Source organism: Salmo salar, chromosome ssa26 (genome assembly GCF_905237065.1).
Source record: "Salmo salar chromosome ssa26, Ssal_v3.1, whole genome shotgun sequence".
Lineage (NCBI taxonomy): Eukaryota > Metazoa > Chordata > Actinopteri > Salmoniformes > Salmonidae > Salmo > Salmo salar.
In genome coordinates, this window is record NC_059467.1 from 22,393,785 (window position 1) to 22,407,787 (window position 14,003).

The 14,003-nt window shown below is 41.7% G+C and overlaps 1 protein-coding gene across 1 annotated transcript; it reads left to right on the forward strand.

Moving 5' to 3' along the window:
• Window positions 1-3,995: 3,995 nt before the first annotated feature.
• LOC106587376 (carboxylesterase 3) lies at window positions 3,996-13,872 on the forward strand. The gene is given in 11 exon segments (XM_045708987.1): window positions 3,996-6,483; window positions 6,580-6,713; window positions 6,845-6,870; window positions 6,873-6,997; window positions 7,107-7,190; window positions 7,382-7,477; window positions 7,643-7,783; window positions 7,863-7,940; window positions 10,202-10,332; window positions 10,498-10,617; window positions 13,440-13,872. Coding segments are annotated over 8 exon segments (810 nt in total). The 5' UTR covers window positions 3,996-6,483; window positions 6,580-6,582; the 3' UTR covers window positions 10,331-10,332; window positions 10,498-10,617; window positions 13,440-13,872.
• Window positions 13,873-14,003: the final 131 nt, after the last annotated feature.

The window sequence follows — 14,003 nt, forward strand, 5'->3', positions numbered from 1 at the left end:
GGAGATATGGATTTGGACTTGTGGTTTTACTTAATTCTCCGTACTGGCCAATGATTAAAACAGCAATTCTTATCCAACCATTAATTCGTACATTGTTGTTGTGCCCCTGGCCTGAGAGAATGGAAGTTCAATATGGAGCTAGATGTTTTTTTTGTTTATTTATTTAAATTTTTTATAAACACAACAAATACAAAAAACAGAATATACAAACAAGAGTACATAAACCTAACAGACAGGGGTATTACATATGAATAATCATTTTCAATTTGTTAAATACTTTTATGGTGCATATTGCTTTTTGTTCTTACATTTACTGATCATTTCAAAATAATATTTAAATTCTATCTTAAATAATGTGAAAAGGGGTTTGTTCTCTGCCCACTTCATTTTATGGATAATGAATCTTCCATGAAAGATAAACAAATGAACAATGAAAGTTAAATCAGGGTCCATATCATTTGGATCAAAATAAAACATAATATCAGAGTCTCTCAGATTAACATTAATAGTTGTTTCTTTTCAAGTAAAATCTTCTAATTCGCTCCAAAAATCTTCTGACATAAGAACAGTCCCAAAATAAATGGTCATGACTTTCTGGGTCACAACCACAAAATACACATTTGTTATCAATAGCCATATATGTAGCTAGATGTAGAAGGCTATGTTAACTAGCTAACGTTGCCCATGAATGGAAGTTAGGCTAGCGAGCAAGCATTTTAGCCAGGTAGCCTAAGACAACAACAAATAAAAGTGTGTACTGTATGACAGACTGTTTCATTAACATGAAAGAGAGGAGGATGGCATTGGCGTTTCTCTACATGTAGGGTGAGTCAACATGTTTTTCTACTTAGATGAAAGCGCATGCACGTATCCACACGCACACAGAAATCAGAACCATGGACAGCCACATATTTTACCCACACACCGCTACTATTTATGTTGCCTATTTGAATATCCACATTGTAGGGTATTATGTAATATGTTTACATGATCTCTGCTGTTGTTATTATTGTGCAATTATTTAATACCTGGCTATTAGATACAGTCCTTACCTATTGTGCTATTGCAGTTTTGTTCTATTTTTATTCACTGTTGTGGGCCATTTGATATGCATACATTCATCCTGCTCTATTCATTGCATTCCATGTCTACATTCATTGTCTCTCTGTTTCTGTAGCTTTACAGAACCATATCCATGTACATACCCATGTTCATCTTCTCCTGTGTGTGATTAAAATGATTGTGTGTGATTAAAGTTCCTGTGTGTGTTAACTCTTGGGCTGCTATTCCCCTCTAACCAGGGGCAGTGTCAGTGAGTCACAAACCAGTCAAATAAACTACACGACCAAAAGTATGTGGGAACCTGCTCGTCGAACAGCTCATTCCAAAATCATGTGGATTAATATGGAGTTGGTCCCCCTTTGCTACTATAACAGCCTCCACTCTTCTGAGAAGGCTTTCCACTAGATGTTGGAACATTGCTGCGGGGACTTGCTTCCATTCAGCAACAATATCTTTAGGGAGGTCCGGCACTGATGTTGGGCGATTAGGCCTGGCTCGCAGTCGGCGTTCCAATTCATCCCAAAGGTGTTCGATGGGGTTGAAGTCAGAACTCTGTGCAGGGCATTCAAGTTCTTCCAACCCGATCTCGACAAACCATTTCTGTATGGACCTCGCTTTGTGCACTGGGGCATTGTCATGCTGTAACAGGAAAAGGGTCTTCCCCAAACTGTTGCCACGAAGTTGAAAGCACAGAATCGTCTAGAATGTCATTGTATGCTGTAGCGTTAAGATTTCCCTTCACTAAGGGGCCTAGCCCGAACCATGAAAAACAGCCCCAGACCATTATTCCTCCTCCACCAAACTTTACAGTTGGCACTATGCATTCGTGCAGGTAGCGTTCTCCTAGCATCCTCTAAACTCAGATGAGTCCTTCGGAATGCCAGATGGTGAAGCATGATTCATCACTCCAGAGAATGCATTTCCACTGCTCCAGAGTCCAATGGCGGCGAGCTTTACAACACTCCAGCCGACGCTTGGCATTGTGCATGGCAATCTACCTGTGAATGCAGGTAAAACTAAGTATATGTTGTTCTCAAGAGCGCATAAAAATAACTCTGATGATTTAAGCATATGTACTTTGGATTGTGCCCATATTGATCGAGCCATGCTTACAAATATCTGGGCATCTGGATAGATGAAAAGCTGTCTTTTAAAAAGCATATTGAGGAGTTAGTTAAGAAGCTGAGAATAAACATGTGGTTATTCAATAGAAATAGGTCCTGCCTCTCGCTTAATAGTTGAAAGCAGATTATTCAGTCAAAGTTCCTATCGGTCACATCATCTAAATGAACGTAGCTGCCACTTCATTAAAGCCATTAGATACAGTTTATCCTAGCACACTGTGCTTTATTACGAGTGATGATTTTAGTACTCATCTCTGCATTCTCTACCAGAAAGTTGGTTGGCCCTCGTTGATGTCACATAGGTTGATACATTGATATGTTTTCATTTATAAAGCCTTTTTTACAAAAAGCCCCATTGTACGTAACATTACTCATCTTTAGACATATGAGTTACTACACCTGAGCTCAAGGATGGCTAACTCTGGAAATTCCTTTGGTCTCTAATGAGTTAGGTAAATCAGCTTTGAGTTATTTTGCACCTTATCTGTGAAATGCCGTCCATGGGAGGGGTGCGTCACTTGAGTGGGCTGAGTCACTGACGTGGTCTTCCTGTCTGGGTTGGCGCCCCCCCCTTGGGTTGTGCCGTGGCGGAGATCTTTGTGGGCTATACTCGGCCTTGTCTTAGGACGGTAAGTTGGTGGTTGGAGACATCCCTCTAGTGGTGTGGGGGCTGTGCTTTGGCAAAGTGGGTGGGGTTATATCCTGCCTGTTTGGCCCTGTCCGGGGGTTTCATCGGATGGGGCCACAGTGTCTCCTGATCCCTCCTGTCTCAGCCTCCAGTATTTATGCTGCAGTAGTTTATGTGTCGGGGGGCTAGGGTCAATCTGTTACATCTGGAGTATTTCTCTTGTCTTATCCGGTGTCCTGTGTGAATTTAAATATGCTCTCTCTAATTCTCTCTTTCTCTCTTTCTTTCTTTCTCTCGGAGGACCTGAGCCCTAGGACCATGCCTCAGGACTACCTGGCATGATGACTCCTTGCTGTCCCCAGTCCACCTGGCCGTGCTGCTGCTCCAGTTTCAACTGTTCTGCCTGCGGCTATGGAACCCTGACCTGTTCACCAGACGTGCTTGTTGCACCCTCGACAACTACTATGATTATTATTATTTGACCATGCTGGTCATTTATGAACATTTTAACATCTTGACCATGTTCTGTTATAATATCCACCCGGCACAGCCAGAAGAGGACTGGCCACCCCTCATAGCCTGGTTCCTCTCTAGGTTTCTTCCTAGGTTTTTGGCCTTTCTAGGGAGTTTTTCCTAGGGAGTTTTTCCTAGCCACCGTGCTTCTTTCACATGCATTGCTTGCTGTTTGGGGTTTTAGGCTGGGTTTCTGTACAGCACTTTGAGATATCAGCTGATGTACGAAGGGCTATATAAATACATTTGATTTGATTTTGATTTGAAACAATCTTCAAAATGTTCTTAAATGTAATGTTTTTCTGCCTCTAGGCCAAAGGATTGAGGACCTTTTTACTGATTGCTGTGTTTGTTATTATGACCATGTTTCTCTTTCTGCTTGCATTTTGTATTTATATTTTGATGTGTGTATTTTCTGTAATGTATGTAATTCTGGGCTCATCTGTAAAAGAGACCTTGGTCACAGTATGACTCCCTGTTAAAATATTGAATAAAAAATACATAAAATATGTGCAGGGTTAGGAGGTAAGTGAGGTAGATATGTACATATAAGTAACAGGATAGATAATAAGCAGTAGCAGCAGCATATGTGAGGAGTTAAAAAAGTTAGTGCAAAAAGGGTCAATGTAGATAGTCCTGGTAGCTATTTGGTTAACCATTTAGCAGTCTCATGGCTTGGGGGTAGACGTTTCGTGGTGAGTGTGTTTTTCTGTTGTGGACTGCAGCTTGATTTACTTAAATGGAATAGAGACATCCATTTTACAAGAGCCTGCTAGCCTGAGACTGCCTCTGTCTTTTATGCCTTTGTCGGCACTTAGCACAACTGCCTCAGTCTGTCCTACTTCCATGGTAACGGCATCTGGGTGCAGGCAGGAACTCTCTAGTGGATACACGTGACTATCCCTAGGCGACAGTCAGGGATTTACATAAAATCGGTCAAATTGATCCTGCTCGGCTGCCTCATTGGGCATGCGCCTTTTCTTTTTTTTACTGAAAACAACCAAACCGCACAGAATTCCTGTTGACTAAAACTGATATTTCCGGTTCCTTCGTATTGAAAGATTGTCAGGTTATGGCATTTTTAAACAGCAGACTTTAATCATGTCAATCCCTGATATTGCACCGAGTTATCAGTTGGAGAGCAGCTTTCACTGGTGAGTAAAGATATTTATTTCCTTTTGCAAATTATTTGAAGTAGCTGCCTCAAGTTCTGGTTTTACTGTAATGCATGATAGTTGAAAATGTAAGTTGACTATTATAATACTATTATAGCCGAGCCTATAAACTGTATTTTATTGTGGGTTGATTGCATTCAACTAGTTTAATATATAATCCCATAATTTATTTGATGCATTGCTTATTCCACATCCCATTAAAACCAGGTGTGATGAATACGCTGGGAGTCGGGAAGCAAGTTCAGGGAGTGTATTTAATAAATAAATGAACATAGAGCAAAACAAGGAACTCGAGTAGCGTACAGACATGAAACACTGAAACAGAAAAAAATAACGTCTAGGGAAAGAACCAAAGGAAGTGACCGACATAGGGAAGGTAATCAGGAAGGTGACGAAGTCCAGGTGAGTCTGATGAGTCGCTGGTGCGCGAAACGATGGTGACAGGTGTGCGTAATAATGAGCAGCCTGGTGACCTAGAGCGTTGGAGAGGGAATATACGTGACACCAGGGACTTTTAAAATGTACATTACAGCCTGCTGTAACTTCAGCAGTTTAGGTTACTGTATTGCCAATGATGTTGCTGTTTGTCCAATGTAATCTCTGTCCAGGTTAGCGCAAGGTCTAGTCCTGAGCCAAACTGAAGGTAATTTACTCATAGTTGATTCCCTGATATCATGTCATTATTGTTCTGCACACTCTGAACTCGGCAGAAATGTAGACCCAAGATAAATAAGTGGAGTTGGTAGCATGACGTCTAATTCCATAGTGCATGTCCAGGCAGCTATAGCAGATTAAAATGAACCAGGATGTTCTTTCAGAGGACTCCGCCTTTTCAAACTGCTGTTTGACATTCGATCATGACTGAATCAACTCGACTGGCTTTTAAGAAAATCCATAACAGGTTGCATTGGAGTTTCCAATGCCAGCCTGTGATATAAAGAGCAGCTCAATCCTCAGTCTCCCACAGATTTACTGAAGGCATTTAACTGAATTGGGGCTCCATACGGTTCATATTCCTTTAGCTGGAGGGCATACTTTTCTCTCTAATGTATTGATATTTGGTTACTCACTGGATATGGATGTAATGTGCATTGATGTATAGAGATTATGTAAATCGGCAACTGCTGAAATAGATCTTCATGTGGTTTGATGTTCTACTGATGTGAATGGATAATCTCTCTGGCACCACTATGATGGGTCAGGGCAGAGGAGTCCTGCTCGCATGGAAAAGTCTGAGCCTGTTTGTGTTTCCATGAAGTCGCAGGTAAGAATGTATGTCCTGTTTAATTCACATTTTAGCAACTATGAAATGCATTGACTAGCTGTAAACAAGAAGCTATATATATATTTATTTGGTATGCTTGTAAATTGCTCCTTTCCCAATTAATGCATCCTTTGACAGACTACTACAATCCCTTTTCTATAACATGTAAATCTTTTCCAGGGGACAGAGAGAGCCTCTTCCAGCTTCATACCAGTTATGGTCAGCTGGAGGGCAGGCTGGTCAGAGAGAGGGAGCCTCTTCCAGCTTCATACTAGTTATGGTCAGCTGGAGGGCAGACTGGTCAGAGTGAGACCCAGAGGAAGGTGGCTGCCTACCTGGGGATCCCCTGAGCCGGGCCCCTGAAGTTCCAGGCCCCCCAGCCTCCCCGGGTGTGGCAGGGACTGAGAGACGCAAAGGCTTATTCCCCCTCTGTATGAGCCTAAGCAGTAATGTGTTAGCGAGAGAGACAGGCAGGGAGACAAACAGCCTATACTGTTTTATGGGGAACTCTGAATCATGCTTATTCTGATGAACATTAACATTCTGCCATTCATGTTTTTATTGATATTGTAAGAAAATGTCACCTTTCTTGTCCCATTAACACATAGGTGTCTGCAGAACATAAACCACACGGGGTTCTAACCACCTCAGAGGACTCCCTTTACCTGAACATCTACACACCAGTCAAACCTGGGGACCCAAGGAAACTAACTACCAGTGAGGAGAGACATGAGAATGTACTCATATCTACCTCAAGAGTAGACAAGCATGTCTTTGGTTTGGTGGTCTAGTCTAAAAAAAGTCTGTCTGCAGGTGATGATTTGGATCCATGGTGGATGCTTCCTCGTGGGAGGGGCTTCACTCTGTGATGGCTCCTCATTGTCTGCCTTCGGGGATGTTGGGGTGGTCATCCTCCAATACTGTTTGGGTATCCCAGGGTTCTCCAGGTATACCTATATGTACTGCATTTGGTCAATATGATCAATGTACAAATTCAGGTCAGTAACATCTTCTCCTGTTTGGTGTCTACTGAACACAACCCTTGCATATCTGATCTAATATCTGTGTGACTGTCTAGCACTGGAGATGGCCAGTACCCCGGAACGTGGGTATTCTGAACCAGGTGTGTGCCCTGCGCTGGGTGCAGGAGACTATCAGCAGCTTTGGGGGAGACCCAGGATCTGTCACCATTTTTGGAGAGTCTGCTGGTGGTGTTGCTGTCTTTTTACATGTGTGTACTGTAGATCTAGGAAAACGGATACCTGCGGATACAGAAAGATGCACTGGCTGTCTGTATGTAGACTTACTTTGGGCACTGATCCATGGTTGTCTGTCATCAGGACTGTTCCACAAGGCCATCAGTCAGAGTGGAGAACCCCCTCATCTCTATGTTCATCCAGGATGACCCCAAAGCTGCTGCACAGGTGATCTGCTGTTTCACTGTGTGCTGATCATAAAAGCAAGTCTCAAGGATCCCATACATTGGTTCATATACAATATCAGAAATGGTAAAACCTTCAGTGGTTTTCTGACTGTCTTTATTATTCTGGTACAATGTAATGTGTTGTAATTACAGTCATTCAAATGCTCTGGTTTCAATCTCTCCTTCCTCCAGCTGGTGGCACAGAGAGCAGGCTGTCCCAGTGATGACTGCAGAGCTCATGACCTGCCTCAGTACCCTCAGGACATAGAAGTGGCTACACCTGCGCTGGTAGGTTTGTTCTGAGCCTCACACTCACCCTACAGTATGTGGGGTGTATGTATCTGAATTCCAGGCTGTTTCTGCTTTAGCTAACTTATACTGTATAGCGCTGTTGAATGCAACAACATGGCTGTTTGTGACTTCCATTCTGGGGCCCACCCTCTCTCTCCACAGGGGGAGATGGTTCTGTCTGTGCGCAGGGATGGGACAGTCATCCCTACCAACCTGGAGGAAGTAGTGCAGACCAAGAGCTTCCTGAGCTTCCCCAGCATCCTAGGGATCAACAACCATGAGTATGACTGGATGCTCCCACATGTATGTCCCTGCATGAAGATATGAAAACATGTCGTATATTTTACAGGTAAATGTACTTTTATCATTATTTTTTTACCAGTTTTTCCTGTTTCCTGGATGGGATCTTGGAATGACCTGTGAAAACATGATGATCCTGGTGTTTATGCTTCAGAAACTGGTTAGTGAACTATGGTATCAGCCAGGGTTGGGTAGGTTACTTTCTAAATCTAACTTTTTAGAGTTACTAGTTTCCTGTCCAAAATTGTAATCGGTAGTACAACTTTTGGATTACTTTCAGTTGCTTTTTGATTACCTTCTCCTTAAGAGGCATTAGAAGATGAAAAGCATCCATCAAATGCATTTGGTGTGTCATCATGGTGGTCTGACTTGTGGTCAGACTCGCTCAGGTGGAACCAACTTAAATTTGTGCCTTTTTTCAATGCTGAATTGAATGTCATGCATTTTTTTCGCAATCATCCTTTCTGAATTTAAAAGTAATCCACAAAGGAATAATTTAGCTTTTAAAAAGTGTCTGTAATCTGATTACAATATTTTTGCTGGTGAAAGAACAATCGGAACTTCACTTCCACTTTTTTAATACCATGATGTGCGCTGGAAAATACACACTGGGATGATAATGAGAGTTCCTCCTTTGTCACACAAGACTGCTACTTGATTGGTTAATATAGAACGGTGGGTAGGCTTTATGCAAACTATAAATGCCGTTTGTCTGATAATAGGCAGGCTAAAGATTGGGATTTGTCGAAAAAGACGAAAACAAGTTTTGCAGCTGCTTGACATGGAATAATCGAGTATTCTAAAGGATCTACAAAACAAGTCTGTACGCTCTGGGAAATACACGGTACCAGTCAAAAGTTTGGACACCTACTCATTCAAGGGTTTTTATTTTGACTATTTTCTACATTGAATAATAATAGTGAAGACCTCAACTATGAAATGACACACATGGAATCATGTAGTAACCAAAAGTGTTAAACAAATCAAAATGTTATTTGAGATTCTTCAAAGTTGCCACCCTTTGCCTTGATGACAGCTTTGCACACTCTTGGTGTTCTCTTAACCAGCTTCATGAGGTAGTCACCTGGAATGCATTTTTATTAACAGGCAAATTAACATATGTCAAGAACAGCTCAAATAAGCAACGAGAAACAACAGTCCATTATTACTTTAAGACATGAAGGTCAGTTAATCCGGAAAATTAAGGACTTTGAACGTTTTCTTTTCAAGCGCAGTTGCAAAAAACATCAAGTGTTATTATGAAACTGGCTCTCATGAGGATCGCCACAGGAAAGGAAGACCCACAGTTATCTCTGCTGCGGAGTTCATTAGAGTTACCAGCCTCAGGAATTGCATCCCAAATAAATGCTTCACAGAGTTCAAGTAACAGACACATCTCAACATCAACTGTTCAGAGGAGACTGTGTGAATCAGGCCTTCATGGTCGAATTGCTGCAAAGAAACCACTACTAAAGGACACCAAGAAGAAGAGACTTGCTTGGGCCAAGAAACACAAGCAATGGACATTAGACTGGTGGAAATCTGTCCTTTGGTCTGAGTCCAAATTGGAGATTTTTGGTTCCAACCGCCGTGTCTTTGTGAGACGCAGAGTAGGTGAAAGGATGATCTCCACATGTGTGGTTCCCACCATGAAGCATGGAGGTGGTGTGAGGGTGCTTTGCTGGTGACATTATCTGTGATTTATTTTGAAATCAAAGGCACACTTAACCAGCATGGCTACCACAGCATTCTGCAGCAATACGCCATCCCATCTGGTTTATGCTTAGTACCACTATCATTTTGTTTTTCAATAGGACAATGACCCAAAACATACCTCCAGGCCATGTAAGGGCTATTTGACCGTAATTGAGTGCTGCAGCAGATGACCTGGCCTCCACAATCACCCAACCTCAACCCAATTGAGATGGTTTGGGATGAGTTGGACCGCAGAGTGAAGGAAAAGCAGCCAACAAGTGCTCAGCATATGTGGGAACTCCTTCAAAACTGTTGGAAAAGCATTCCTCATGAAGCTGGTTGAGAAAATGCCAAGAGTGTGCAAAGCTGTCATCAAGGCAAAGGGTGGCTACTTTGAAGAATCTAAAATATATTTTGATTTAGCACTTTTTTGGTTACTACATGATTCCATATGTGTTATTTTATAGTTTCTATTCTACAATGTAGAAAATAGTAAAAATAAAGAAACCCTTGAATGAGTAGGTGGGTCCAAACTTTTGATCAGTACTGTAAATACAGTGTATGTATGCATACTTACATGGTATATTAAAAATCCACTAGTGACACTTAATACACTACTTTTTGTTTTGTAATCAGTTACTCCCCAACCCTGGTGGCAGCTTTATAATAAAACATCTAGCAGTCTGGTCCATGAGCTGTATTTTAAACCCTGTATCTCCCTGGTAGCATCTGCCAGACTCTGCCCTGGGGATCATCGTAGAGGAGTACTTTGGTGACATGAAGGACCCCGTGGGGATCAGAGATGCCTTCTTGGAGCTTATGGGAGATCTACTGATTGTGGTCCTGGGGGTGTAGGGGTGAGGCATACACTGGGAACTATACCAATCAGATGCCATATTTTTATTTATTTCTTATTCTCTTTAGAAACCTCCTGGAAGACATTATGAATAAATACTTTTAAGACATATCTAAATGATTGAGACTTTTTGTAGTTGACAGACATGTTCTGTTGGTATTCACAGATATGTGTGTAAGGTATCTGTCTATGCAAGATTCTGGTTGCTTGATCTACTATGAGTTCCAGCAGCGCCCCTCCATGTTCACATCCAGCAGACCAGGCTTTGTGAAAGCAGACCACTGAGGTAGGCTTTGTTTGCTGCCCCCTTTTGGACAGATGACAGTGATCTGTAGAAAATGTTTATTTTATTATTATTATTCTGGAGAAATTGTAGGCAAAAAATATTTGAAAAACTTGTTTTTATATCAAATTCTGGGGTTACTGTTCATAACAATAACATGAGTAACAAGTTACTGTGAAATCAACATAATCAGATGTTAATACTGTTACATGACAAGACTGAGGAAGAGGATATTTGGACAAGCTCATTCTGCTGAGCCTGTAACGATCTCTGCAGCTTTTCTTGGAAATGACACAATTGAAAAGGTTTTCCACTCATAGATAACACGACAGCTTAGCAGGACCATGATGAAATACTGGACTAACTTTGCCAGAACAGGGTGAGAGATCCCTTGTTCTCTCGCTCTGTGTATTTAGTTGGAGAAGCTTCAACACATATTTGTAACAAAAAACAGATTTCTGTCATGCAATCAAGTTTTCATTCCGCCAGAAGTTCTGAGTTTTCTGAGTAAATAGATTTCTAAATAAGTTGCAGAAGAGTTCATATTAGACAAAGGACAGTTTAAGACTCCCTACTGTATGCAAAAAAATGTGCTACTATGTATCAGGTATGCTTTTCATATCTACTTAGTGGTTACTCTATATAGGACATTTATAGTAGCTCAACCACCAATTGCATTGGGTCATAGTAGTACGGTGCGTTCGGAAAGTTTTCAGACCCCTTGACTTTTCACATTTCAAATCAAAGTTTTTTGTCACGTGCGCCGAAGACAACAGGTGTAGAACTTACAGTGAAATGCTTATTTACAGGCTCTAACCAATAGTGTGAAAAAAAGGTGTGTTTTTGTGTGTAAAGAAATAAAACAGTAAAGAGACATTTGAAAATAACAGTAGCAAGGCTATATACAGACATCGGTTAGTCAGGCTTATTGAGGTAGTATGTACATGTAGGTATGGTTAAAGTGACTATGCATATGATGAACAGAGAGTAGCAGTAGCGTAAAAGAGGGGGTGGTGGGTGGCGGGACCCAATTCAGCCCGGTTAGCCAATGTGCGGGAGCACTAGGTGGTCGGGCCAGTTGAGGTAGTATGTACATGAATGCATAGTTAACGTGACTATGCATATGATAAACAGAGAGGAGCAGCGTAAAAGAGGGGTTGGTTGGGGGAGTTGGTTACATGGACTACTTGCACATGATGCAAGTAGTCCGGGTAACCCTTTGGTTACCTGTTCAGGAGTCTTATGGCTTGGGGGTAGAAACTGTTGAGAAGCCTTTTTGTCCTAGACTTGGCACTGTTACAACCTTATTATAAAATTTATTAAATCGTTTCTTTCCCACACATCAATCTACACACAATACCCTATAATGACAAAGCAAAAACAGGTTTAGAAATGTTTGCAGTTGTATAAAAAAGGAAATATTACTTTTACGTAAGTATTCAGACCCTTTACTCAGTACTTTGTTGAAGCACGTTTAGCAGCGATTACAGCCTTGAGTCTTCTTGGGTATGACGCTACAAGCTTGGCACACCTGTATTTTGGGAGTTTCTCTCATTCTTCACTACAGATCCTCTCAAGCTATGTAGGTTGGAGGAGGAGCATTGCTGCACAACTATTTTCATGTCTCTCCAGAGATGTACAATCGGGTTCAAGTCCGGGCTCTGGCTGGGCCACTCAATAACATTCAGAGACTTGTCCCGACGTGACTCCTGCCTTGTTTTGGCTGTGTGCTTCAGGTTGTTGTCCTGTTGCAAGATGAACCTTCACCCCAGTCTGAGGTCCTGAGTGCTCTGGAGCAGATATTCATCAACGATCTCTCTGTATTTTGCTCTGTTTGTCTGTCCCTCGATCCTGACTAGTCTCCCAGTCCCTGCCGCTGAAGAACATCCCCACAGCATGATGCTGCCATCACGATGCTTTGCCGTAGGGATGGTGCCAGATTTCCTCCAGACGTGATGCTTGGCATTCAGGCCAAATAGTTCCATATTGGTTTCATCAGACCATAAATATCTTGTTTTTCATTGTCCGAGTCTTTTTAGGTGCATTTTGGCAAACTTCAAGTTGGCTGTCATGTGCCTTTTTACTGAGGAGTGGCTTCTGTCTGGCCACTCTCATAAAGGCCTAATTGGTGGTGCTGCAGAGATGGTTGTCCTCCTGGAAGGTTTTCCTATATCCACAGAGGAACTCTGGAGCTCTGTCAGAGTGACCATCGGGTTCTTGGTCACCTCCCTGACCAAGGCCCTTCTCCCCTGATTGCTCAGTTTGGCTGGGCAGCCAGCTCTAGGAAGAGTCTTGGTGGTTCCTATCATAAAGGCCACTGTGTTCTTGGAGACCTTCAATGCTGCAGAATTGTTTTGGTACGCTTCCCCAGATCTGTACCTCGACACAATCCTGTCTCAGAGCTCTGCAGACAATTCCTTCGAACTCATGGCTTGGTTTTTGCTCTGACATGCACAGTCAACTGTGGAACCTTTTTTATATAGACAGGTGTGTGCCTTTCCAAATCATGTCCAATCAATTAAATTTACCACAGATGGACTCCAATCAAGTTGTAGATACATTTCAATGGAAACAGGATGCACCTGAGCTAAATTTCGAGTCTCATAGCAGGGGTCTGATTACTTATGTAAATACGGTATTTCTGTATTTTTTTCGCTTTGTCATTATGGGGTGTTGTGTGTAGATTGAGGATTTGTCTTAAATCTATTCTGAGTAAGGCTGTAATGTAACAATGTAGAGAAAGTAAAGCGGTCTGAATACACTATGTAAAATGAAGTTTTCATAAGTGCATATGATGCCAATGGGTTTTCTCTCTGTTCCTGTAGTAACCCTAATGGATAGAGTATGTTTGATGGGCCGACATTCACTACAGATCCGGGCTGGGCAGTGTCTCGGAGAAGAGAGCCCAGTTCTGGACAGAAGACTTCCCCAAAGGACTGCAGACTGCTGAACACAAAGGCGCACAGAGTGACCTGTAGAGCTGAATGTTCACTATGTCAAATGTTGATCTAGGAGTGTCCATGTTGTTGCCCTCCAGTCCAGTGATGCCAAGCAGTCTGCTATTAGGTTACAGTATAATGAGGCTTTCTTTGCCTTTTCCTTATTTTGTATCATATTTTGGCCATTTTAATATTCCACATTTTCTTTAATGGTTTGGTCTTTTTTTTAATGTATTTTATTTAGCAATTGTTTAACATTTATTTAGTATTTTTATCTTGCTGTGTTCATATGTCCATTAAAGCCATAAAATAATTGTGACTGATTAGACTGTCCTTCTGCTTAGTAATAAAACATTTTAATTAGACACTTATCTGATAGGCTAAATCAATGTCTCAAGCACTGTGTGCAGTGTTCGATTTCTCAATGGAGAATCGACATGTACAATCATT